The sequence below is a fragment of the Bombus affinis genome, chromosome 2 (genome assembly GCF_024516045.1).
Source record: "Bombus affinis isolate iyBomAffi1 chromosome 2, iyBomAffi1.2, whole genome shotgun sequence".
In the NCBI taxonomy this organism is placed as follows: Eukaryota; Metazoa; Arthropoda; class Insecta; order Hymenoptera; family Apidae; genus Bombus; species Bombus affinis.
Genome location: NC_066345.1, coordinates 11,139,826 through 11,165,575, shown reverse-complemented (window position 1 = coordinate 11,165,575; position 25,750 = coordinate 11,139,826). Strand labels below are relative to the sequence as shown.

The following is a 25,750-nucleotide window of genomic DNA, read 5'->3' as shown; positions in this document are numbered from 1 at the left end:
TCCCTTAGGTTCCTGCGGCATTCACCGTCTCTTTAACTTTAAAAGGACACGGGTCTACGATCAGGACGCGAGCCTGTCTCGTCTCGCGGTTGTTCGCGTGGGAATTAATTCTGAAAGCAACAGACTCTTCTACCATGGATGGTGCTGTTTCAATTAAACGATTCCAACGACCAGTAAAATGTTGAAAACTTAAAACATATGGTATAATTTCGAGTCCATCAATCCTTACGAGTCGATGTTTCAACACGAACGTCGATGTTTCCGAAAATAAACAACGAAGAACATGAAGAATGCTCATGATTCGTGTTTGGTATCAAGGCCGCTCTCGAGAGGAAAAATGGTCCTTATTCTTGCTATAAAATCAACCGTCTCAAGAGCGGCTCGAGGTCGGCTTTTTTCCCAAAAATCGGGTAATTTCGTGTAATCTTCACGGAGATTTGGGCGTGGTCAAACCACAAACATACTCCGCTAGGGAACGGCGTGTGTCATTAAACCGAATCTTCCAAACGACCCTGGCCTGTCTTCTCTCATCCCGCTGCCGGAAGAATGGGTCTTCGAATTACCTGGTTGCGTTAATAGACACCTTGTCGATCGACATTTGCAAATTGATGTCTCCAAACAACTTGACACCCCTTTCTTCATCGCTACGCGGTGAAAAACGAAACATTCGCATGTTCGTGAAGTATCGATCGATGGATGTCCTTCGATCATCATTCGACAAAAAATCTCGTCATTTTATCGATCAAACGGTATATACATTTCTTTGCTAGATTGTTTAGTTAAGATTACGATTATCACTGAATCATCCTAGATATTTCTAGCCGTAACGTCATTACACTTCCACATTTGTCGCGTATCTTTTATTGCCATTTCATAAAAGGTGCGTAACAACTGACCCATATTCATATCCTTCGACCAGTACTATTCTATAGAAGATCGGTGTTAAAATACATTCTACAGACGTGGCCTTTCGCGAGAAAATCGCTCTCTCCTCTCATTCCTAAAACGTCAACCTGGATCAACGACGATGATTCTTTGCCATTGAAAACGCTCCACGCTTTCATCATCACGTTCATTATACGGACGAACGTTGTCCTTATTAGAATCAAGCATAACCCTGTTCAATGTCCATCTTCGGTCCGATACTTTTCGAAGGACCGATCGTTGTCTCCCCATCGTGGTCCCCAAGCGTATCTTCTTTACGGAGAATCCACCAAGAATACCCCCTATCAGAGTGCACCCCACCACAGCAGCTCCCGCAGAATCACCCTCCACTTCCGCTTCGCTTGGTAGCCACTCCTCTCAGCCTCTGTTGATACTTCCTCGCGCGTGTATCTCGTCAGTCGGCTTGGAGCCACGTGCGTGTGCTCGAGAAGCTCCAGCACGCCAGACGCAAGCCTCGTTCAGGATCGACTTTGTACTTCCTGCTCGTTAATAACACCTGACAAGAAGTTTTACCGTACGAACAAAGAAACTCAATTAGCAGAAGCTCTTAAGTGCGCGATAAGAAGTGTCTCTCGGAAAAAATAATCGATGTTGGAAGACAGAACAGTGGAACGATTCTTTCGAAAGATCGTCGACCAGTCGAAGAGCTAGCCACCCTTGCCCAAAGGAGTTAAGGTGTTCAGTCGAGAAGCGTCGAGTGTCTACGGCGATAGTCACCGATCAGTCTGCACCGTTGCCACGGAAAAGCAGGAAAGAACCGCGCAGTCTCGACGGTGCGTCTAAAACGACCAGGAAACCAAAACCCGAAGACAGATGGTGGAGGCAAGGAGGACTAAAAATATCGGCCGTTGGCACGCCGCTGGCTTGCTGTACTTCAACTTGAACAATTTTACCGGCTGGAGAACGTACCGTTCCATGGCCGTGCGTCGACTCTAATCCGGCTGAGAACTCGCAGACGTTGCGTTGGTTGGTCAAAGGAAGGATCGTCGAAGCGGTGCAATTCTCCTCGAAAAAGTACAAAACAATTTATTTGGTGTCTTTGCTTATCGTTTAATAATCCAATCTTAATGGTAACGAACAGTATCGGTGCAAAATCGATAAACTTTTATTCTCGGTTTAGTAAAACGTTGAATGATGGTCGAACTTGTGATTCCCCGAAGTATGGCTACAACAGATAAGGTATATATAATGTATTTTTTTTCTACTATAAAATTTTATCATACTCCTGATTTTTTGTTTTTCGCTTTGATTGCGTTTAATCTGTTGGGTAATAAAATTCGATAACAGTATGAACGAATGGTTCTCGTGACCAAGACACCTCGATTCTTCGATTTCCGATGAAACAGGAGAGATACGCTACCCATGAATCGTATCAACTTTCGCGTTACATAAACAATCGTGACATGTATACAACGCTGGATTGCGTGGAGGTTCCTAATGTTCTCGTGTCTTTTCGCTAGGGAACGTGCCTCACCACCTGTATCCCACACGTATATATCTTTCTCGCGAGATCTTCCTACTGTAACCCTACACACTCGACTACTTCCGCTCGAGACCATCGATCCAATGACTCGCTGATTGTTTCTACCGTTAAAGTTCACGAGCAGAGTCGATTAATTTTCCATTCACATCCGCTGAACAGGTAATTCCGAATGAATAATCGAGTCGTTCGTGACTCCGCGAATATTCGCGTACTTCGTTCCTTGTAAGTTCACACAAGTAGGAGCAAAAGATACAGGAAAAGGATTTATAGAGGATTGATGTTTTATCGACTAATTGTTACCAATAATTTACGAGCTTGTCGTTCATTGGCACAATTAGCAGAGCAACAGAAACTGATTGCTCGCAATACGCGAGTGAACATCGGCAATTACCCAACGAGTCATAAGAAGAAGCTACTTCCTCCACTTTAATTGGACCTCTTAAACCCGACAGCATAGAATCTACGCTCTAACAACTTCTTCTTTCGAGAAAATATCGAATTCCATCGTAAAATCCATACCAATTTCATCCTCGCACGATCATCAGTCTCTAAGCAACAACGAGCTTCAACCTTCCATCAGCTCGTTGCAGCGTATTACTCGAGATTAACAAGCGAACGCGAACTACCTCGGGTGAGAGTATCCGGAAAAACGCTAATAACAAGCTCCTCTCTGATCGATGGTTTCAGGAGCGTACGAACGAGAGCAGAAGACTTCTAACGAGCGTCGAGTGGTCGCTTTGAAGCTGCCCCCGTACCACGGGGCCATCCAGAAGCGGCGTCGCCGAGGGAAAAGGCTTTTAGCTCCTCCTTGAGGCCCAGGTTCTTCCACTCATGGTGTTTTACGGCGAGCTCGTTTGAAATTCTTCGCGTGGAGTCGCGGCCGTATTTATAGAGCCGCGCGCGGACTCGCGAGTTCGCGCACGTAGAATCACGCGCGCGCGCGCGTAAATCTCCTCTCCAGCAAGGAGGAGAGAAAGGAGGAAAGGAAGACGGTGGTGGAAGTTCGAAGGGAAACGCAGACAAACAGAGAGGAAGGAAGACACGCACCGTATAAACGGAGAGGAAACGAGAGAACGAAAGTTGCGTCGACGAAGGGACGAGCACGCGGGCACGTCGCGATCATGAAGCGATGTATCCGCGACAGGAGCACCGGCCCGCTTCGTCGTCGAGCACGTCCTCGACGTCGTCGAACTGTCTGCGCTCGCTGCCCCCACTGGCAGGCCTCGATTCACAGGGCATGATCGCTCGACTGTTGGGGGCGAATGCGTCCCTCCTGTTCCTCCTGCTATTTCTCGCCACGATACGCTTCGCTGTCTGCCTCGACGACGTCTCGGTGAGTATTTAGAAACTTTCTGCCGACGTTGATTGGCTGTTTCGCGTGAGTGCCTTCATTGTTGCTAATGAGATGGGAAAATTTTGTTTTACTAAGTGTAATGGAGCGTTGAAGTCGTTTATACTGTTAGAATGACAGGGTAAATTGATGAGAGGCAGTTTGAAGAAGAATTCAGAGTATTTGGTTCATGCTTAGTTTAAATGCGGTGAAGGGTTTTAATTACTGAGGTAGTAAGATTCAATTTCCTTTTCAGATAAGATTATTCTCATTATAAATCATATACAGGATACAGTGGTAATAAGTTTGTATTTTTTAACTTTTTACGTATATTATTTTTAATTTTGGAGTACACAATCTCATTAAATATTCTTTAGGATTAGCGGACTCTCTGTAGTGAGAGGGTAAAGAGGGATAACGCGAGAAAGAATTCGGAGTATTTGATTGATATTGAGTTCAGTGCAGTTTACGACTAATCACTTAGTGAACTGACACGCTCTAGTTCTTATTTGCAATCAGATTTAGACTTACATCGAAGTATCGAGAACTAAATAAATTCGATATAGCTTGACCGTCTGATAGGCATCCAAAAAATGTTCAATTGAGCAAGAACAATCGGTACTTATGTACCCGTAGTATCTACGGCAAGGTACTTTCTAAATACTCGAGTATCTTCAAGCCATTGAACGGGCACGTGGCGTGTGTAGAGCACGAAACCACGATTATTAGGAAAAAAAGCAATTGTGGCGAGCAAAGCTTCCGATTAGCAGCGGCGTTTGCCAGGCCCTCGTTTCATTAGTTTCACTTTCTGCGTGGAAATCTGATCCAAAAAAAATTGTTTCTATGCGGTGCACGCGCAATTGAGCAACCGCCTGGCGGAAAATATTCATAATATTCTTGACGTATAAAAAAAAAGCGAGCGAATATTACAAAAAACATCTCGCAAATCTCGAGAACAAGATAATCAGAGTGGGACGCATACTAATCTGCTTAATTAAAACCGAGATAACCGCGTATTTGCGAGTAACATGCCTTTTACACGAAACTCGACAGCATTTCAAGACATCGTTAACCGAAATCAAGCCTCGATTTGATGCATCGAGATCGACAATTCTTTTCAGTATTCAAACCCGTTTCTCGTTCAAAGCGGCGTTAATATTGTCGATAACTTTGCGAATGAAAGGATCGATCGTACCGTACGGGGCATTATGCATTTGATTAAAATTTAAGTCTGACGATTATCTGTACTTATTCGTACAAATGCAATTACCTCGTAAATATTTTAACGCGGATCAAAACAATCGAGCAGTGTGACGACAGTTTGAGTACGTAGATAGTTCGAATTCGACGAAATCGTGAATAAAATGTTTGTATGATGAAAAAGTAAAAATATGTATCCAAGCACCGTATCGCACAGAACTTGCTTTTTTGCGCACATGATATATAATTCAATTCGTCGCGTCATCAGAACTGAGTCTGCGATAAGTGGATGTCTAATGGACGTAGATGCGGTGATTATAATTACAAATGAGAAGGAAACCTCTGCAAGAAAACATTTAAAAAACAAACATTCGTATTATGAAGATTTCCTAACGAATTTCGCACATCATACTAGATACGGCAAATACATTTAAACCATTTGAAAAACATGCAGGGTTACTGAGGTTATTTTATTGATGATTAAGATCACGTGAATATCACAGAAGGATCGCGAAGGTCATGTCATTGACGCTTAAGGTCACGAGAAGTCATAGAAGTCGCGTCATTGAAATTCAAGATCGTTTAAGGTTTAGAGACGAGCCATCAAATTCGTTGCATCGGAGATTAAGATCATTTGAAGCTCGCGAAAGGTCATCGAGGTTGTACCATGGACATACTATATCATTTGGAAATCACAATAGTTCATTCGTACTCATCATGTTCATCAGAATCATCGTTATTAATCGGATCGTGGTAATTTATAGACCATAGATCATCGTTAATTTAATATTCTATGAAGTGAAAGTAAATCGAGTTCCTTCAATCCTCATTTACAGAACAAGAGATTAACCCTTGGCATGTTTGCGTTTCTTTAAGATGATCCATTCAAAACCATATGGTATAGTATCAAACTAACTGTCTCATTTGCTGACGATCGAAGATACAAAATAAATATACCTGGAATTTTTCGCCATTCCATTAATCGTGAGATATTTTACCCTCCTATTTCAAGACGAAAGTCGATGGCACGTTCGCCGTGTATAACGTGCCGCAAATAGAATTCCTGGATGGGGACGCGAACAGAAGGCACCGGGCATTTAGAAGTCGGTTTCATGGAAGCAACAATCAGTTACCTACATCGAAGAGAAACGGTGTTCTTCCGCGAGTGCCGAACGATCTGTGCCGATTTATTGTGCCGGCAAAGAAATTGGTAGAATGGCGTTTAGTAGGTAGTTTCAGGATCGCGTGAAGCCTCGGGGGCCTACGGTGAGGCATTGTGTCAGTCTAAACCCGGTAATAGCGACGCAATCGTCCGGAGCCTAGGCGGAGGAAACGATGCTTTCGCTTAAGATACCCTGGTAATTACTATAATTTCATTTCGTAGCCGTCTTCGAATCCTGCTGTTGATCCTGCGTTTCAAGGCTTGTCGTTTCCACGCCTGCATTCCCCTTCGAACGCTAAAATAAAAGATCCGATGGAATATTCAATCGAATTATCGCTTCGAAATATCCAAAGGCGCTTAAAACCTTCACGAACCTATTATATCTTCAACAAACGTTTATTTCCGCGATTAAACGCGTTATCGATACTTTTATGATCTATCATTAATCCAGATAATTTCGATCTTTATATTACTTGTTTCCAAAATTTTCAGAGATTCTGGAGAATCAGTGTCTATTAAAAATATATGAACCATAAAATTATAATATCCTTCGTGAAATGAAAATGCTTTAAAGAATTGATAATATGTAACTTAGGTAAAAATTCGTGATAGTAACTCTCGTAATAATAACTCATGATACCAGGAATATTAAATTCTCAAGTGGGACACTTGAGAGCTAAGAACCTTTTCCTGCCACTCCACTGATGCTTCTCACAATCTGATATATACAGTAAACACAAAAAAATATTTCTATACAATTGTAACTATTATACGCGCATTTACACGCTAATTAAATAAGACCAAGTACATTGAATATCGTGTAACTTAGTGGTCATTATATATGACTACAAAAATTTGATACTCGCTGCAAAAATGAAATATAGAACCTGATAAAAAGATGCTTCTCTGTAAAAATAAGAGAATGTGCGAGTAGAAATACTTTTCGTAGCCGCGTTTAAGAGAATGAGGAGCGAGTAACAGATTAAAAAACTACGAACCCTGATTCATCACCATGAAATAAAAATGTCGCAGAAGGTATATTAAAATCTAATTTAGATGAAAACAAACAGCAATAGTTCTCGAGTTACCACCCACAGTCTGAACAACATCAAAGAGTAAGCTTCGTGCTCGAGCGGAACACTTAACCGAAGTTTTTTGTTGGCTCGCCACCGATGATCTCGATAACGTCTCCCCGCGAAGTACACAGTCCCCGGTTTATATTTAGTGCATCCTTTCGCCCCCTCGTTCTCGATTACGATGTTTTCGTGCACCAAACACCATCCCGTCTCCGTCGAATCGTAAATCCATGGAATTGCTCCTTCGGCTTGTCAAACGCGCCAGATTCACAGCCGGACGATTCAGCGTGCGGTAACATCGATACCAGTGCTCGGTTGTCGGTAATCTTGTACGAACAGCATCATGGCTAGGCGAAGAGACGAGGAACGAGTATCAGATAAAGGATAAGCATTTGTTTGAGTTTCCTCTTGGACTCCTTATCTGAACTAACACGCCAATTTATGGGTTGATCCTTGGACAAGCCGCAGATAGCGAACAGATGTTGGACCATTGCTTTTCCTTGCTTCCTCCTCCTATGGTGCAACGATCGAAGGGATGAGTTCTTTTAGAACAAGTATTTTTATGAAAAATTGAAGTTTAATCTTCGAGTATAGCAACTTGGAATTTTCTCCGCAACGCGATAGGTCTTTCGTTAACCTTTTTCTGGAATTAAAAGTTTGTTGACTGCGAAGAAAAATTGCCGCTTGGTCGGCATTTTTTAAAGCGTTTCTCTATGCAAGAAGGTTCAAACTTCTAAATATCTAAATTAGGAGATGTAAAATCTACCATTAATAACGGTATATCGCGACAGAATAAAATCACGAAACCGTGACAAATTTTCACGACGACGTTTTCGCACCAATTGAGTGAAAGGAAGGTCACCTTCCATCGTCTATCTTCTTCTTCGCGTTTCTCTTCCAAACAATTGCGCATTTAATAATGCAATTAATAATCGGTTTGCGGTGAGTTTGGCTACGATGAAGAAATGACGACGTGTCAATCACCCGTAACTCTGGAGCCGCGTAAAAATGGTGACTGACCTCGGGGGCGCTGGACACCCCGCGGTGAAACTTCCTGTCGCGAGATCCGCTCTCTCCTCCACTCTCTCTTTCTTTCCTTGTGATTCTATTAATGTGTCGAGATCGTTGGAATAATTTACCGCTATCCAACGAAGAACACAGGGTCATGAGCGGACAATGTAGCCATGCGAATAGGTCGTAAGGTACATGCTGAAGATCCGTCACCTTTCGAAGATTAATAATCGGTACGACCCTTCTTTTGCTTCGTACTCTCATGGTATTGTTAACCGCAGGAGCTCCCTTTGTGTAGTCCCATAAGATATCTCAGAGGATGATTGTAAACGTATCTTTAACAGCTGACGATACTAATGATCGTAGCTAAATGGTAATTCCTGTAGTAACAAATTACCAGAAAGTTCTATATTTCGCGCCTTTTATCTGTGGGAACTACAATACATGTCTTGTGAAAAGAAATATATTCTTCTTTCTCCATTTATTAGAACTTTGAAATTTTAGTTAGAAAATTTTGCTCAATTCATTTCATGAAAAATCATTAAACAGCGAAGAGAAGTGCTGAATTTCTATTATGCGAACAGAATTCCACATTTTATTCTAATATTCCTATTCGTATTCTCGACATACATTTTAATTTGCTAGGTTTCCCTACAATTTCTGTATATCTTTAAAAATTTTGTCTTGACCATGAAGATTAACTTCGAAGATAAAGAAATTATCATTATTCCATTGGAGAAGCTTATAGTTAGGCGTCTAAAATTCTTGCTAATCATTATCGTTCGAATTTTCACTTCCCATAGGGATGTATGAAACGTATCGCGTGATTTTCATCGTGTCTCAAGTGGATTCGGAGAAGACGTTCCCTGGACACCCCGCGGAGGCTTCTCCTCCCGCGGGATCAGCAGAGCCAGCTCGATTAGCTTCTTACTACATATCGTGACGACTATCGCGTGGAATTTCAGTCCGTCCCGGTGCAGGAAGTATGTTAGCCTCGCGTCTCGTAAAAAGTTGTCGCAACGGGGAAGAAAGAAAAAGCGAAAGAGAGTAGACGGAGCGAGGACGATCGTGAGGACGAGCAAACGAGCAGAGATACATATAGTCTTTCTTCGGTTCCTCCTTCGCTCTTTCACGATCCCGTTCGAGGCTGGTGAATCCTAGCCGATCTTTCTTCTCACCCTCTTACGATCGATGCTTTCCTTTGACTCGTTTCTTTTCGTATTCCGTACGATCGCCGTTCCATTGTCTGGTGAAACGGCGGAGATCGCCCGCCTGGTGATTAGCATTCCGCGAGAAACGGATTCCTCGACGTCGCTGTCGGTCTGTTAACGATTCCAAGTGTACCGCTCGAGTACGACATGGAAAGGTGGATTTATCGGCTTCCAGAGGCATTTAGAAAAGTTAAGATCCATTTGCTGGCGTTAAAATAATTAAAACTATGGAGAAACTGCTTCTATTTGGCTTCTATTTGGTATTATCTATACAGAGGATAAAAATGTTTCCCTCTTTATGTGTAAACTTTGCGAAGTGTCGATAAATATGTCCGTTTCACAATTAGAGCTAACGTTTCGTGTCATCTCTTGGTGAATTTGCAATTTTATAGTGCATTTGCATGATGCTGTTGAAACTTCGTTCTGTGACCAGGAATTTCTTCCAGTATTCTTCCAAGTATCTTTTCGGCGATTATTTTGTCTTAAAAATGAATTTTATTTTATGCTCCGAAGGAAAACAAGGTATAGCTTGAAATTATCTCATCAAAGTATCTATTTTATTGAATACCATATCGAAAATAGATAATGGGACATCGTCACACAGAAGTCTGACTGATCCATTTCATCGAAATTGATCGTTTGAAATTACATTCTAATACAAAAATTCTGAAATTTCCAGAAGACTCAACCGATTAGTTTATCTTCTAAATGACTCGCGCGTAAAGCAAGCGAAGAAGTTGATCTTTAACGGACATTCTTCTCGTTGAATGTATCCGAGAACACTGAAAGCTAGAAAAATGTAATTACAGAGACGTGTTAAGATCCGGCGATTTATCGAGAAAGAACAGCGACAGACGATATTAATTGGCGTGCAGCACGCGTGACATTGTACCTTTACCCGAGCTTTAGCAATCGTCCAGCGAGAAGTGGGAACCTATCGGAACGAGTTATTCCGGTATAACTTGCCCGCGCACAAAGAACTGCCCTCATTAATATTGTGTATTAAATACAACTCGTTTTCTGCACGACCGATTTAACGATTCCCGCGAAACGATCAGCATGGACCGTGTTTACCAAACGGAGCGGTTTATGCTCGTGGGCCGAGCCACGAGACCGTCTTTTCTCGAATCCACGATCACCGTTGAATTATCGATCTCATTAGCCGCTAATGTTGCTCCCTTTTATCTACTCCTACTATCACTCGTTTTACGGGTTCCTGATTAAAAACTATGGCCGCGTTTCGTTTAGAGTTCGAACGGATTGGTAGAAATGGCAATAACTGGCGAGAATTTCAGTATAACATAAGTAAGCACATACTTGGCCGAGATTTTCGGCGACCGCTTTCTAAATACTGAGCCGACTGACAGCCAATTAAACTTTTGCTTCTTATCTTTCTATATATGTGAATGTTATATGTGTTAATTTAATTTAAAACGGGAGCGATTGCAATTTATATTTTATATTTATGACTATCTATCGCCCTAGGAAATTTTCTTCTAAGGATTTATATCGAGTTTCTATTTATATATATATATCCACGGAAAACAAATTGAAAATGGCTCGATCATCGGAGTTAATTTGATTCTCGAAAGATTATACATTAATTATTAATGTATTCTGCTAGTAAAATAGAAAAATGTTTAGATCTGATCACTCGTTGATCATTTGATCATCTTCGTGGTCAACGTAAAAATTCTCAGGAAATAGATTGATTCATAAAATTACATAGACTAGAATCGAAAGGCATAATCATAGCGTGCAGGCTCTTAGATGATAACGGAGATATGTAAATTATCTTCTACTAAAGTGTCGGAGGAAGAAAAAATTGCAAGATAGAAGTTTACTTGGAACATTCGAGAGCTAATACAAATCTAATTGAATGTAATGGCGGATTAATCTCAAATTGACCATCGACCATTTCGACGTGCCATTAATCGACTCTCAACAATCACGTCGTAAATTCCTGCGTCGTACGAGGAAGCGGCGATCGGATCGGCGAAGTCGTAGCTGGAATACGGCCAGTCGTAACACGCCGCCACTTTTACCGAGCGTTTCCACGGGATGCGACGCACTGTAAATTCAAGGGACAGACGAGCGTGGAAAATGCGAGCAAAGAGCGGGATTTAACGAGAACGCGGGCTACCATTGAAATTTACGGATGTGAAGTGGACAGACGAGCGCTGAATGAACGAAGAACATACAGAAGTCTGCCAGAACTCCATGGAATGGATCTCGAATGACTCTGTGACCATAAATGTTACACGAGTGTCACTGTTTTATGAGATATGGAACGATTTGTTGGCAAACACATGGCACATTGCGATGAGGTGTCAAGAAAATTCTTTTTATTCTGTTTGCTCTTTTTTGTGAACGCTTCGTTTTATTACATTTTTTAGATGAATTTAAAACAGACGAATTTGGGTCTTGTGTTTGTTAAGACTATACAATTTAATTTACGACGATTTTTTTTTGAAGTCTTGTGTATCCAAACGAGTGATGTATATATTACGGATAAACGTGCTATTTCTCTCTCACATGTCTCCTGTTTATTTATTATTTTACTCGCGGTGGTTGATTGTATATTATATATGAGCATAAAAACTGTGTATCAATTTGATTATTAGAATAGATCGTCTGAAATCGGAAATTATGCCGAGGTCAGGGTTCAATCGGCAATAAGACGTCAAGTGATAACAGATAGTAACTATTTCGCGATTATTTTAGATTCGGCTGTCATGCAATATTAACCTAAAAATAAAGATTGCCTCACAATCTTCTCACTAGAATTTAAATTCTTCTTACTCTTGTCTTCCTTTTCCTATCATTTCCGCTTATGTTTATAGACATTTGATCTATACTAATATCATGCACAGTTTAATCAGACAAGACATTCTTTCAAACTCAAACTACCCCTAACTCTAGCGTTGATCGAAGAAAACGTTTCAATCAACCCCTTCGACTCTCTTTATTAACCAACCTTATACAATTCGCGGTTCGATGATGAACATGTCCTAATAAAGAACGACGCTTGAAAACGATGAGTACAGCGCGTCGTGGCAACGATCCGGAAATAACCGTGACTGTAAAAGTCAGCCACCGGACGTTAAGCGCATGCAAGAAGAAGAGGAACGTTTAACGGTCGTCGTTGAAAAACCGGGGCAGGTGACTGCCGCATCCATGGACCGGCTCCGTCGTAACAGCGAGGCTTTATGGTTTCACGGTTCGAGCCGCACGACTCGAACTAATCCCGCGAATTAAGGCTCGTTAATAGCCAGCCAGAAATAGCGACCTTTACTTGTGTAAAGTCGCTGGAGAACACCGCGTTTCCGAACGAAACTGCCGCGAAATTGAGCGAAACCAGCGGAGGAAGAACACGCGTCGCGCTCGACGAATCAATTATCATCTCATTTGCCGTGGAACGTGATTCCATGATGGCTCTGATTGGACGGTGGATGACACTCGACGGACGTGCACTTGTCGCGGACGCTTGATTCGTGCTTGTTTTTTGCTCCTTTCGTGTCATGATCTTCGTTGAGAGTGGAATACACGATATGTATGCAGTTGAGAAATTCAGTTTTGAGTGATTCTTGACAACCACGGAGAGAAATTTTCCTGTTTCACGTTATGAGAATTTAACGACGTGTGTTAGGTATGCGTGGAACGATAATCGAGCGATTTTATGGGAAACAGACTCGTATCCCGACAGATTATTAATATTGTGGTGTCAAATGAAAAATGACAATTATGTCACAATAGTATGTACTCGTTTATAGGAAACTAAATTTTGGGAAAAGTTATGAGGATATTTTAATAAACGTTTGTCTATGAAAGGATACAACGAAGGAATTCTGTTTCTAATTTCTGTTCCACAAACTTCAAACAAAGTTGCAACTATAAAGTTCAAGGAAAGCTGCCTCCTCTGGAGATCCATTTTCAGAGAAAGTCGTCTGTTCGCGTTATCCAATGTAATCGAGCTTCGAGTAACAGACGGCGTCGAGAAAACAAATGCACGAGACTAAAGCTGTCCGGAACGACTATTTTTACTTCGTTTCCCTTCGACGAGACCAAATAATCTCTCGTCGAACCTCGCTCCCCAAAAACGCAAGCAAACATTCCTTTCAAAGGTTTCAGCTCCATCGTCCAATTTTACATGGTATACGGTGGCTGCAAAAGGTATTTCCACATTATTGTATTGATTATAGCATCTACGTGTACTAATTAACTAAATCTGAGAATATTAGATTTCCCCTCATTCAGTAGTATTGTACTTTTTACTACAAAAGTTTGATACTATCGAAATAAAATTTAAAGTTAGGTAGAGAAAAGTTTCATTGGAAAATTTGTAGCCATTATACTTGATTTTGAATATTAGCGAGATTTGAAAGAAATCTTTGTGTGACTTGTGGGATAAATCCATTACACTGAAGCAGGCTGAGAAATAGAGCAAGAAATAATATACGTGTGCAAGAATGAGTGGTTGTAAAGAATCTATGCATGGATTAATTACTGCAAAAGTTAATCGACGTCGGAATTGTGAATCAGAAGTCAAGAGTTTGAGGAAGAAAAACTCTCTAAGAAAACCAATTGCATACACGATACTATTACATTGTATTAAGATATATATAATATCATAGTATTATATACATACGTATAATAATAATATATAATAAAATATATAAGATTTGTATATATATGTACTTTTCTCTCTTATATATAATATTTTGCCTATATTTCCAAGCAACCTTTACTATTTCTCAATTGAATTTTCCGAAATTGATTTTTCCACAATTGAACTTTACTCGCCAATTGTCGAATTTTGCAAGTCTTGATCACAGTCATACCAGACGAGAAGGTATGAAGCGCGGAATCGTTTCGTTAGATTCAGCAGAAGTGGGCGGACAGCGGCGTGCTGCTCCTCATTGCACAAGCGAGAGAGTAAATCACGCGATGATCTCATCATGGCATTAAGATATTACGCGAGGGAGGAAGAGAGAAACAGGAAAAAGAGCGATGCATATGGAAGATACAAGAGACGCGATAAACAAGGCAGCCGCGCTACCGTTGCACTGGCAATAAATTCCGTGGGAGTCGAGTTCAGCGACGTTCTTCCGACACGTGACACGTTTAAACGTTCCGTGTCGGGACTACGAGAAACAAGCAACGCCCAAGCAATAGCTCAGGGTTATCGTTTTTCAGTGCAAATCGCCTTGGAAGAGACGCATGCCGCTGGACAAAGCTTAAATCGTCCTTTAAAAGTAACCACCGAGGAGGAGGACTGGTTCTGTTAAGTGATCTGTGTGGTCTCTGTGTTTCTCCCTTTTTATTCCTATTCTTTTCAGATGAGATTTAAACTCGTACAACTGAAGATTTGTTAGGGTATGGGCAACCACGGATTTTTATGCGTTTGTTCGAAATTTAAAAGTGCAAAATTCTATAGACTATACTATACTATACTAAATTCTATAGACTATATATAATAAGCAAAATATTCAAAATAGTGTTCTCCTTGCAATATCTAATTGGTATAATAAATTCCTGCTTAAATTCAATTTTTTTACTTATGCTTATAAAATTATAAATTTCTATACGAATCTTCAGTTTAGATATAAAACAAGGAATCGCAAATGGCTGTATTCGGTTGTTTTTTCATTATCGAGTTTTAATGAGGTGTTGCCCCTATCTGTTAGAAATACTTTGATTTTTAGTTATTTATATTTTTGCACGGCATTTATTTTTTAATAACGTTGAATGCTTCGCAAAATCTAGTAGAAACTAAAAATGTTAATTTAATTTATTCCAAAGCCTTAGATGTAAAGATGTATGTATGCTACTTGTTCGAGGAAAGAGTATGGAGATAAAAAAGGGTAAAGAATTTGATTATGCAGCGATTTGGAAAGTCTTTTACAGGACCCTCCGTGAATAGGTCGATTCTCTTGCACTTTCGCTTTCGCGGTTTGCTCATAGCAAACAGCCACGTGGGTATAGTCAGAGGCACGGTTCGACTTTTGTACAACTAAAGAGATGCAAATTTAAATGGCTGGTCACTTAAGGCTAGTGAAACTCTAGGACTGTCCCAGTGGGTGCAGTTTGAAATTGTCTTGCGCAGGTTTGCGTTTCATATTACTAGATAATAAACTTCGCAACTTTATAATAATTCGGTTAAGAAATTGCCGTTGAACAACGGTAAAACGTGTGAAATATCTAAAACTACGCTCCGCAGTTTTCCCTTCAACGACGATCGCCTCGCGAAATATACTTAGAGCTGTTCCATTCTTGTCCCATAAATTTGAACACCAATTTTCTTCAGGTTTTTCGCTAAAATTTATTCAGACTTAAAATCCTGTGGCTGTATAAATTTAAGGCTACGCAGGTCTTCAAAACGAAATTCTTCTACGATCTTCGAAATGAAATTTCACTTTGTTTCTTATATAGTATCATCAAATAGAATGACGCTTGTTATAGCACATCATTGGATTCACTGTTTAGATAACATATTATTGCTCAATTATCGAAAAGCTCGGTAACTGGAAGAAAGTTTAAAACACGAGATTCTTCAATATTTTTAAATAATTGTACAAATGGAAGATATCACACTTCGCGTTATTTTTTGCGCCAAAGAAATCACTAAAATCAGAAGAGAAAAGATATTTGAAAAATGTTGATGGACAAGGCTGCACGCAAGCTGCATTCGGGAAGTAGAATCTGCCGGCAGTGGACAGACCGATCGTTAATCCGCGAACGGTATTCGAACGCATTCTTTCGCAAAATGCGCTGAGTCTTCGCGGAAGAGACGAGTGTCGCATTATGAGAGCCATTCTGTTGAATCGTTACAGACAAGACAAGCATAAAACGACCTACGCGATGGCAAGGAACCAGGACGACCCTTCAATTTCTTTCCAAACCATTCCAATTGAAATCGATCAAGTTCGTTTCTATCGATTGCTAGTTTTGTTTCAAGAGGAATAAACTTTCTATATACAATCTTGTTCTCGGTAAACAGCAAGGCATATAAATAGGAATACAAATTGCTCGAGTGCACTAAACAAATGTCGCGTAACGCACAGAACAGCGGCGATCCAGTCACGTTGCAGTTACGGTTCGTTTGAAAAGCCTCGAATGACATTTACGCGGTCTACAAGCGTACCGTGACTGAAACGTCAGATCGGACCCAACCCAAACAGATTCAAGGGGCTGGCTTGTTGTAAGATCTTCTTCTCTGCCTCATTTGCAAGAGACAAAATTATTGCCTGAGAAATAGTTTAATGGTCTTTGAACGATGGTTTGTCTAAAGTTAATTGACTAAGTAGAACCAGACTCCGATATACCGTTCAGATATTCTATTTTCTATCCATTTAGAAGAGATACTCTCTATTTAGGGAAGATGTAAGGCTGTTCGTTACGGTCAAGACACAACTCGCGTAACAATTATGGTCCACAAATTCAATTACTAATCTAATTTTAAAAACGAACTAATTATACCATTTCCATTTTACACACGTGTAACTTGCACGTAATGTATAAGACGTACGCAACTGAATGTGTAAATTGTGAAAAATGAAAATCCTAAATACCAGTAACTTAGAATGCGAGAAAATCAAAATTCCACATTTCTAAAATACCATTTGTCGTTCTATATCCAGTCATCGCGTATCCTTGCCACGCTGTGTACTCCCCGTATTACACCGACTTAAATCGTCGCTCCGTAAACCAGCTCACCGCCTACAATTAAAGCGGACACAGTTTAACCCAATGAAAATCAGGCGTGTGTTCGCGGAATTCTCATGGAGCGAATACAAGCGGCACGATTTACGCGACGTCGCCTGTAGCAGACGTCATCCTGACCATAGTAGGTGGACGAGGACCTTGGCCTTCGGATCGCGCGCACGAGCACATAAATCAGGCCGGGATCTCGCCATAGCGAGCGTTCCATCGCCGCGACCGACCGCGAGTATTAAATCCACGGTAGCCACGGTGAAGAAATCACCGGCCATTTTCGGACATTGGACACACCGACCGCGCTACCATCTAAGGTATAGTTGGGGCGTCAGCCCGCGAAACGAATGTCATTGCTTCCGAACCTTATCCATCTTCTTCGGCATGGACGTCGCGCCGGTCCTTTCCATCGTTCTTCTCCCTTGCTTCGATCCTTCTTTTTTCGCAACCCCCTTTTTGCTGGACCTTCTTCGCAGCCAAGATACCGCGGCACGTCGCGATCCTCGCGGCGGAAATGGATACACGATTCATTTTTTTAAAACCTCCTTTTGCTCGTTTTGCTTCGTCGAGAACATCGATGTACTTTAGGGGTAATTGTGCCTTTTGGATCCTTAATGGGGAGAAATGATGATTTGTGTGACGCGGCTGTTTTATAACAAGTCTTTGTTACCGAACAGGAACATGATGAACGCCTTACAATGGATAAATCAGAGTATAGCTTCTGCAATGTTTCAAGAGGAATTTTAAGGAGAAATTTACGGAGAATTTCAGACTTACATGTAATTTCTGAATGTTGACCATTACGTTCAAAAACGACGCTTTCTATCGTTTTTATGATGAGTCGATGTAATGGATATTTCCTGGAATGTTTGAAAAAAACTACAGAGGAATCTGGAGAAAGTTCTCAAGTTGAATAATTTGTGAATATCGGTGCTTAATACCTTAAAGAGTGAAGTTCTATGTTGTTCATATAATGGGCTAAAAAGCTGGATATTTCCTAGAATATATGGCGAGGATTCCAGACTCGAACACTTTGTGGGTTCTTAATGTATACCGTGACGAATATTTTCTGCTGTTGTTAGCGAGAATTCCAGGCTTTAATGGTTTGCGGATCTTTAGTGTATATCGTGGATATTGGTAGGTACTTTCGATACCATTTCTACAAAATAAGCCAGCATTCGTACTTAAGTACAGTTACACGAGCATAAGGCGCAGACGAATAAGCGCAGGTGAGCACAGCGGTGGAATGTATCTTGGTAGGGTGCCGTTCAGGGATGCTTTGAATACGAAACGGTATTAAAGTTGCATACGTAATGCCAGTGAATCATTTGTGGCACGGACTCACGGAATTCTCGCTACGTTGCAACCAACAGCGAATTTCTCTTCGATGATGCCTCGTACTACCGCTGTAGAATCTTCCAGGATAAAATTCCATATTTTTTTAAAGTTTGATTTCATGCTGAAAATAGTCGACAACAACGATTTTCGTCGGGTGTCCATCCCGCGGAATCGTCTCACTCGCGAGTGGCACGCGGTTTTTGCGACTCCGAGGAGATGCAGGACACCGCGAACTTCAGCCTAGTTTGGCCATGTCCAGACAGCGACGCGTACAAATTCCTCGTACGTTCTGCTCGTCCTCGTGTAGACGAGAGACGTCCTCTTCTGTTCCGATCGTCTGCTTTTTCTTTGGCGATCATGTCGCGGAAGAAATCTGGCCTTTCTCAAATTTTGAATATCTTTGAGTATTTTGCAGTTGGTAAGATGTTTATAGAAATTCATCTTTTTCTTTTTTAATAAACGTAAATAAAAAAAAGAACTCGTACAGAGATTGGTTTAATCTTTTAACCGAAGAAGATAGACGAATTCGAGGCTTGGATCGTCAATTTTTTGGGATATACATAGTTTTCCTATTTTCTTCATTTGGGAAATCCTTGGCAAGAAATGAAACTTGGTATCGCAGAATTTTCAAAGAAAACTTTTGTCAATCCTTCATTTTTTTAATGTATTCCATTTATTTTTATTAACTTTTAATTCCATGAAAATCCATAGAAAAATTTCTATTTAACTTTACTGTTCTCCTCGGGTCTTTAAAGTTCAGAACACTTTATCTTGTGCAGTCGTATATTTTGTACATATTTTGGCATTGAAATTTTCCATATGCGTATAAAGACCCGTAATCTAGTTACAAGAAACTGGATTAAAGAAAATAAGGAAGAACATATATTCGTGATCTACTTACGGCGTGCGAGAACCAGTTTTCCCTTTTGTAGTCAGTCGCGAAGAAATTAATTGTGCAATGCGAGAACATCGTTAACCCTGAACTCTCGGGTTGCATACGTTTAAGAGGTTCTCTCTACGCGGACAGAATTAATCGGATCATAAACTCGAGGGGAACAACGAAATTAATGTACCTGATTTAAATGAATCCAATGCAACTGTTGCTGGGACAACATCATAAAGTTCAACGATTCAGAGATTCGTATCGCCTTTGCGAGACTCGAGTTTGTCGAAATCGGTGAATCCGTCTGGCTTTCTCTCGTGTTAATCTTCTACATATAATAATTTATTTTATTTCGAAATATGATATAGATATTGCATTGTTGTCTAACTTTCTATAATTAAAATTTTGTTTGTTTCTAAGAAACAAAATTAAAATTGATTCACCGTGTCTCGAACACTGAGGTGCAATAATTGAGCAGTGAAAAATAAATAAATTAGAATATAGAAAATATTTAATATTTAATATAAAATATAAATACGGAAGATAAGATAAGATAAAGTTTGGCAGATAAAATTAGCTTTAAAAATAAACGTACGAAGATATATGAAGAAACATATGAAGATACGCGTGTAAGTTTCCAAAGTATATATTTCTTCAACAAACATACTTGGGTATACATAATTTTCTAGGAACGAGTATATTACCTCTGACGTGAAAGAATATTGTATAATTTGTCAATTATGGTAAGAATCTAGGTCGGCGTGTAAAACTTGAAACAATTAAGTCACCAAAGATATATCGTAACCAGTAATGGCAACCAAAGCTTCTGAGAAACTAGTTGATAAAAAGAAGATCACCTTCGCGCTTCATACGCCCCATGACATCATTCGTCTATTGTCTTGTTATACCGACGTTCTTTTTGCCTTTAAACTGAAAAAGGGATAATCATACCTACGTTCGATGAACCGCCCTGTAGACAGTAGAATATCGCTCATGATCGCCCATCCAATATTTTATTTCCCAAGACGGTCGACCTCGATGAGGTAACTTCGTTGCTAGTTTGTCCCGACCATTGTCTAGGATAATAGGAGACGTGGGCTGGATCGATGAAGGGTGTGATCTGCGTGTGCCAGTTCCATTTTCATTCATCGAGTGTTTATCAGCAACCTTCTTTAAGTCGAAAGGAAATTCGATCGTAATTTCGCTATTTTATCCGCTTATGTAAGCAACACATCAATTCTAAAACAGTCATCGAAGGTTATGGATAAAATTATATCAGATAATTTTCATCTACGTTCATAGGATTATTCGTAATCGCCGGAAATTATTAATGAAATTTCATTTGCTAAATTTCTGATGAGAATATTTGTAAATTTTTGCCTATTTTCGAAATATTCACTGAGAATTATTAATTAAATTATACTTATTAAATTTCTGGCAATGATATCCTGAAATGTTCATCTACACTCAACGGAAGGGTATCATTTTGGAAATATTTATCGAGAATCGTTAACAGAACTATATTTACGAGCTTCTGTTGTAAAAAACAAGTGATGTATCAACGAAATTATTAGGATTACCAGATTTTAGATGCGCGACGCGATGATGACATTGAGCAACGACGCCGCGCCGGTGGTTACGTTCCGGTGCCATTTACGAACCGGCAAATTAAGTTTAGTGCTGCGTGCTGATCGTTACAGCCTTGCGGAATGCTGGACGATATCCGAGACGGCCGACAGCAACGTCAGCAACTGGTCTATTAACTCTTTGCTTAAGAACGAGTAATTGTTCTCCATTTTTTGCCGTTCAAAAGAACGATCCGCGTACGTAGGATCTCGATCGAGCTTCTATTGCTTTCGTTGTTCGTACTTCGTCACGTTTTTCCATGATTCTTCGTTGACCTATGGCATTTCTCGTTAAGCGTATACTTCATGGAACAAGAACATATTACGGATCAATGACAATTAGTTTTCTTCAATATTTGCGAGTTCTCAAAGTGATCGACTAACGACCAATATCTCCGATTATTAGTCTTCTTTGCAATCTTCTATATATGATGTTTCAATATATAATTATAATTACGAAATATAAACGTTTCATGTATAATTTTTTGATAAAATGTATAGAAAATATGGTATTATCCATACCTTTACATCCAAAGAAAATTTGGTATTATCTAGAATAGATGTTAAGATAATAAATTTCTTTTTTATATATTCTATAAATTTTGCAATTTCTCTGTAGAAACTTTTCTAAACTTTTCTAAATATGGCAAGAAAGTACGAAGACCGTGGCTTCATCGAAACAACATCGTTATCATTAAGATCAGTAGATCTGGCTTATTTGCAGGGGTTCACTTGTTTAATATGTCTGTGGGATACGTTCTTTCAAGCATATGCGACATATATTGATCGTACATATCATTCTACCCTTTATAATAAAATTAAAACAAATATCCTGCATATGTGCTTTAACAATAGAAAAACACGATTGTATCAAAGATAAGTTAAAGAACGCAGTAGGCGTAAGTTAAGATATCAGCGCAACGAGTCATAGTAAAACTTAATGCAACTTAATCCGTCCAATTAAAATCCACGCGACGCGACGAATTCAGCGCGAACGCGCGCGCTGCGTGTCTGTCAGTTAAGTTCGTAGCCGTTAATCTCAAACCGTATTTGCTACGATCTGCCTACGTGACAGACGTGTAGCACAACTGAGGATTGCGTTTCCTCGCACGTATCGCTCGATGTGTTATTTACGTACCGTTATCAACGTTACAACCAATCGAATAAAAATAAAAATGATATTTCGTACTGTAAATAATTGCTGTATCGATATATTCTCTTAATTAAGAAGAAGACCAATCGTTTATAACGAGTCACGATCGCGTTCTGCCTTTCAGGTGTCGATGATTAATTACACGTTGCTCTCTGCTAATTTTAGAGCGGAAACGAGACATTCATGAGCGACGGGAACAATGGCACTAGCTGGCAGCGCGTGGTCGGCCAGAATTCTGCTGTGGTGCAGTTACCAAAGAACAGTGAGTGTTTCTCAGAGTTTCTTTTATCCTTTTAATTGCAGAACATCTGCATATGCACTAACGCATTATCATTTGTCTGCATCTTGTCCATACAAGTCGATGCTCAGTTTCAGATATACACTGGCTACTAAAAGGTATTTGGGCATATCTTTATTTTCCAATGGTCCTTTCCTTTGTCAGGTTCTATATTTCCTTTCCAAATGAAACAATTCCGTATGATTTTTATAATCAAATGAGAATACTACAAATGAGAATGATATGAAATTTAATATAGTTACATGTGATTAATTAGTAGGAAAGCGTTGCAAAATGTTAGAATATAAATTTGTTATGTAAAATGATTGTGCAGGATCCACGAAATTATCGTACTTCACGAACTGGAGCGAATGGAGCGTGTGTGATCGACACTGTACGCAGAATCGTGTTCGAAGGTGTCGCGTGAAGAAAAAATGTAGCACCACAATACTTAGAGTGAGCTTTTAAATTTTATTCTGTATTGTATTTTAAATTATATTCTGTATTGCAATTAGTATTTTTAAGTTGGTCTCAGGCGTACAGTATAATGGAATTCATTGTATTCTGTGTAGGAAGAACGAACCTGTCAGCATAACAGGAAGAGTAGGTGGAGGAGATGTAAGCAACATCAACGACGAGGTCATCGACAGAAGGATAAATTTCATGTTATACAGGTAAAATTTTAACGGTATATTTAATTCAAGAAAATATATCATAGACTCTATAAATTATCTAATTCTATATCGTAGAATTTTGTAGGGAAATTAATTGTAAATATTTGACGTTAGGTGCCTAGAAAGGAAGCAGAACCTAGGCAAGGGAGGCAGAGAGGTAAAGACCAAACCATAGGATATTATGGTAAATGGAGTAGATGGTCGCCCTGTACAAGATTATGTACCACTCAACGTCACAGGTGAGTATAATATCCAACAGTTAAAGAACCGTAAATCTTGTTGAGGTATAAATACCCACATCTTCTATTTTTTCATTTAATGATCAAAAGGTGGTGCAAGAAACCTGGAATTTGCGGTCGCGACGTGATAAGGGAGAGTGCCTACTGTTACGTGGAGGGTAGCTTCTGCCAAAGATGGATTCATCGAAAAATTCGTGGAAGCCAAGAAGAGGATAGCGATGGTGAATATAGCAGCCGAATGTTCTGTTTAATTCTTCCAGGGAATATTCATCGCTTTTCATAATTACAGATATCGTATTAGACGAGTTCGAGTTGAATCCCAACACAGTCGATAGTTTTATCCCTGAAAAGAATTCTCATACTTGGAGATGTGGAGTTCCGAGCACTCAAAAGACATCTCGACTCTCTTATTTTACGAGGATCATCGGTGGCCGCCCATCGACTCCAGGAAGTTGGCCCTGGCAAGTTGCCGTGCTGAACAGATTTCGTGTGAGTTCATCAATTTAAAATTTTAAATTGCCTCTTAATTTTGACTTATAAATGTAAATCTAATTATAAATTGTATCTTAATTGGTTCAATTAATTGCTAAAATAAAATTATTTTACAGGAGGCTTTCTGTGGAGGTACTTTGGTTTCACCAAGATGGGTATTAACAGCTGCACATTGTATCAGGAAACGACTTTATGTTCGCATTGGGGAGCACGATCTGACTGTGAAAGAGGGCACCGAACTGGAATTAAGGGTATTTGGCGCGTATACACATTCGCGTATGTAATTTTTTATATTTTTGTTAATTAAATTTTTTATTCCTATTTTTCAGGTGGATTCGGTCACGATACATCCCGAATACGACGCAGACACAGTGGACAATGACGTCGCTATGTTGCGTCTTCCGGTTACTTTAACAGCATCACCATCCAGAGGAATCGCTTGTCTCCCAGCGCCTAGCCAGCCTCTACCCGCCAATCAACTGTGCACCATTATTGGCTGGGGAAAATCGCGAGTCACCGATGACTACGGAACCGACGTTCTTCACGAGGCACGGGTACGTTGCATTCAAGTACCATCGAATTTAATAGCGTTCACCCTTCTTGTTTCATAGTTTTTCAATTTAGTAAAACTAAGATAATCACTTTTGGTATCAGAAGTAATAGTTTCGTTTTCCTGACATTCCTTTAAATATATCTTAAAAACAGTCTGACTAAAGAACAATTATTTAAAATAAATAATGGTTCTATAGCTTTGAATAGAAATTTTATTATTTTAGAATTTTCTACTATTATTTCGAACGAAAGTTTTTCCTATGTATGCCAGGAACTTGAGAATACTTGTACTTATTAGTGAAAATAGTAATTTTTAATGAATCGCTAATGGACAAGTGCTTTAAAAAAATTAATCAAAAATTTATATCATTAAGTTTCTTGCTCATTTTCCATTTCAGATACCCATAGTTTCTTCAGAAGCATGTCGAAATGTCTACGTAGATTACAGAATCACCGATAACATGTTCTGCGCGGGATATCGTCGCGGAAAAATGGATTCATGCGCGGGTGACAGCGGAGGCCCGATTCTGTGTCAGGATCCCAGGAGACCCAATCGTCCGTGGACCATTTTTGGTATTACTAGTTTCGGCGAAGGTTGTGGCAAACGTGGAAAGTTCGGAATATACGCCAGACTATCGAACTACGTTCGCTGGATCAGCAAAGTGATGAAAGAAACTGATGATTTTGATTGAAATCTTCATACCTTCACACACCTGTGTGTTTGGCTCTAATTATCGTGCTCAGTGCTATTAACTGTGACCCGTAACAACCTTTGAAATAATATCCAGCGTGCTTTAAACGCAATTAAGTATGAGGACGATCCGAGTGACAGATTAATCATTCTCACCGCCAATGTTCACTCGAAACGAATGCCATTTATTATTAATTTTCTTTCTCTCTCTACTGATACAGCATTACTTTGTATACCGTTAACAACGTCCATTTTATACAGATAGACGACAACAATAAAAAGTAATGTAATGTTGTTGTATAAGTTAGGACAAGTGTAACATTGTAGATAGTTTAAGGGAACAGAGCTATTGGTGACGAGAATCGACAGCCGACAGTTTTCTATTTAGTCTTAAGATCAGCAGGCGATGATGGGCTAGTGGCCACGTGTAGTCCTTGTAAGGCACGTAGGCTTAGGTCAAAAAGGATGTGCATGAGCGCGTGCGCGCGCGCGTGTGTGTGTGTGTTTGTAGCGAGTGCCTGCGTGAAGACAAGAGAGTCTTAGCCAGCGAATGTACGCGAACGGAACAGCGAGTGTGAGCGACCGTCTCTTTTTTCCCAGCAATAAAATAATAGTTCAAGCTCTCGTAGTAGTCATCTATCATCCCTACAGTAATCGTTCGATTTATCATACAAAACAAGGGTGAATCTTCATGG

The 25,750-nt window shown here is 39.9% G+C and overlaps 1 protein-coding gene across 4 annotated transcripts; it reads left to right on the top strand.

Annotated features, from left to right (window-relative positions):
- The first annotated feature begins 1,329 nt into the window (after positions 1-1,329).
- Positions 1,330-25,679, top strand: LOC126928929 (chymotrypsinogen B). 4 transcript variants are annotated; one of them, XM_050744839.1, is made up of 11 exons: positions 1,330-2,124; positions 3,116-3,761; positions 22,296-22,392; positions 22,742-22,863; positions 22,980-23,081; positions 23,196-23,320; positions 23,411-23,541; positions 23,622-23,809; positions 23,929-24,063; positions 24,142-24,366; positions 24,763-25,679. In XM_050744839.1, exons 2-11 carry the CDS (start codon positions 3,558-3,560, stop codon positions 25,054-25,056), a joined length of 1,623 nt encoding a protein of 540 aa, XP_050600796.1. In that variant the 5' UTR covers positions 1,330-2,124; positions 3,116-3,557; the 3' UTR covers positions 25,057-25,679. The 4 variants fall into 4 exon arrangements, with proteins under 4 accessions (XP_050600796.1, XP_050600795.1, XP_050600798.1 ...); XM_050744838.1 differs by having other exon boundaries at positions 1,331-2,124; positions 23,610-23,809; XM_050744841.1 differs by lacking the exon at positions 1,330-2,124 and having other exon boundaries at positions 3,626-3,761; positions 22,255-22,392; positions 23,610-23,809.
- The last annotated feature ends 71 nt before the right edge of the window (positions 25,680-25,750 follow it).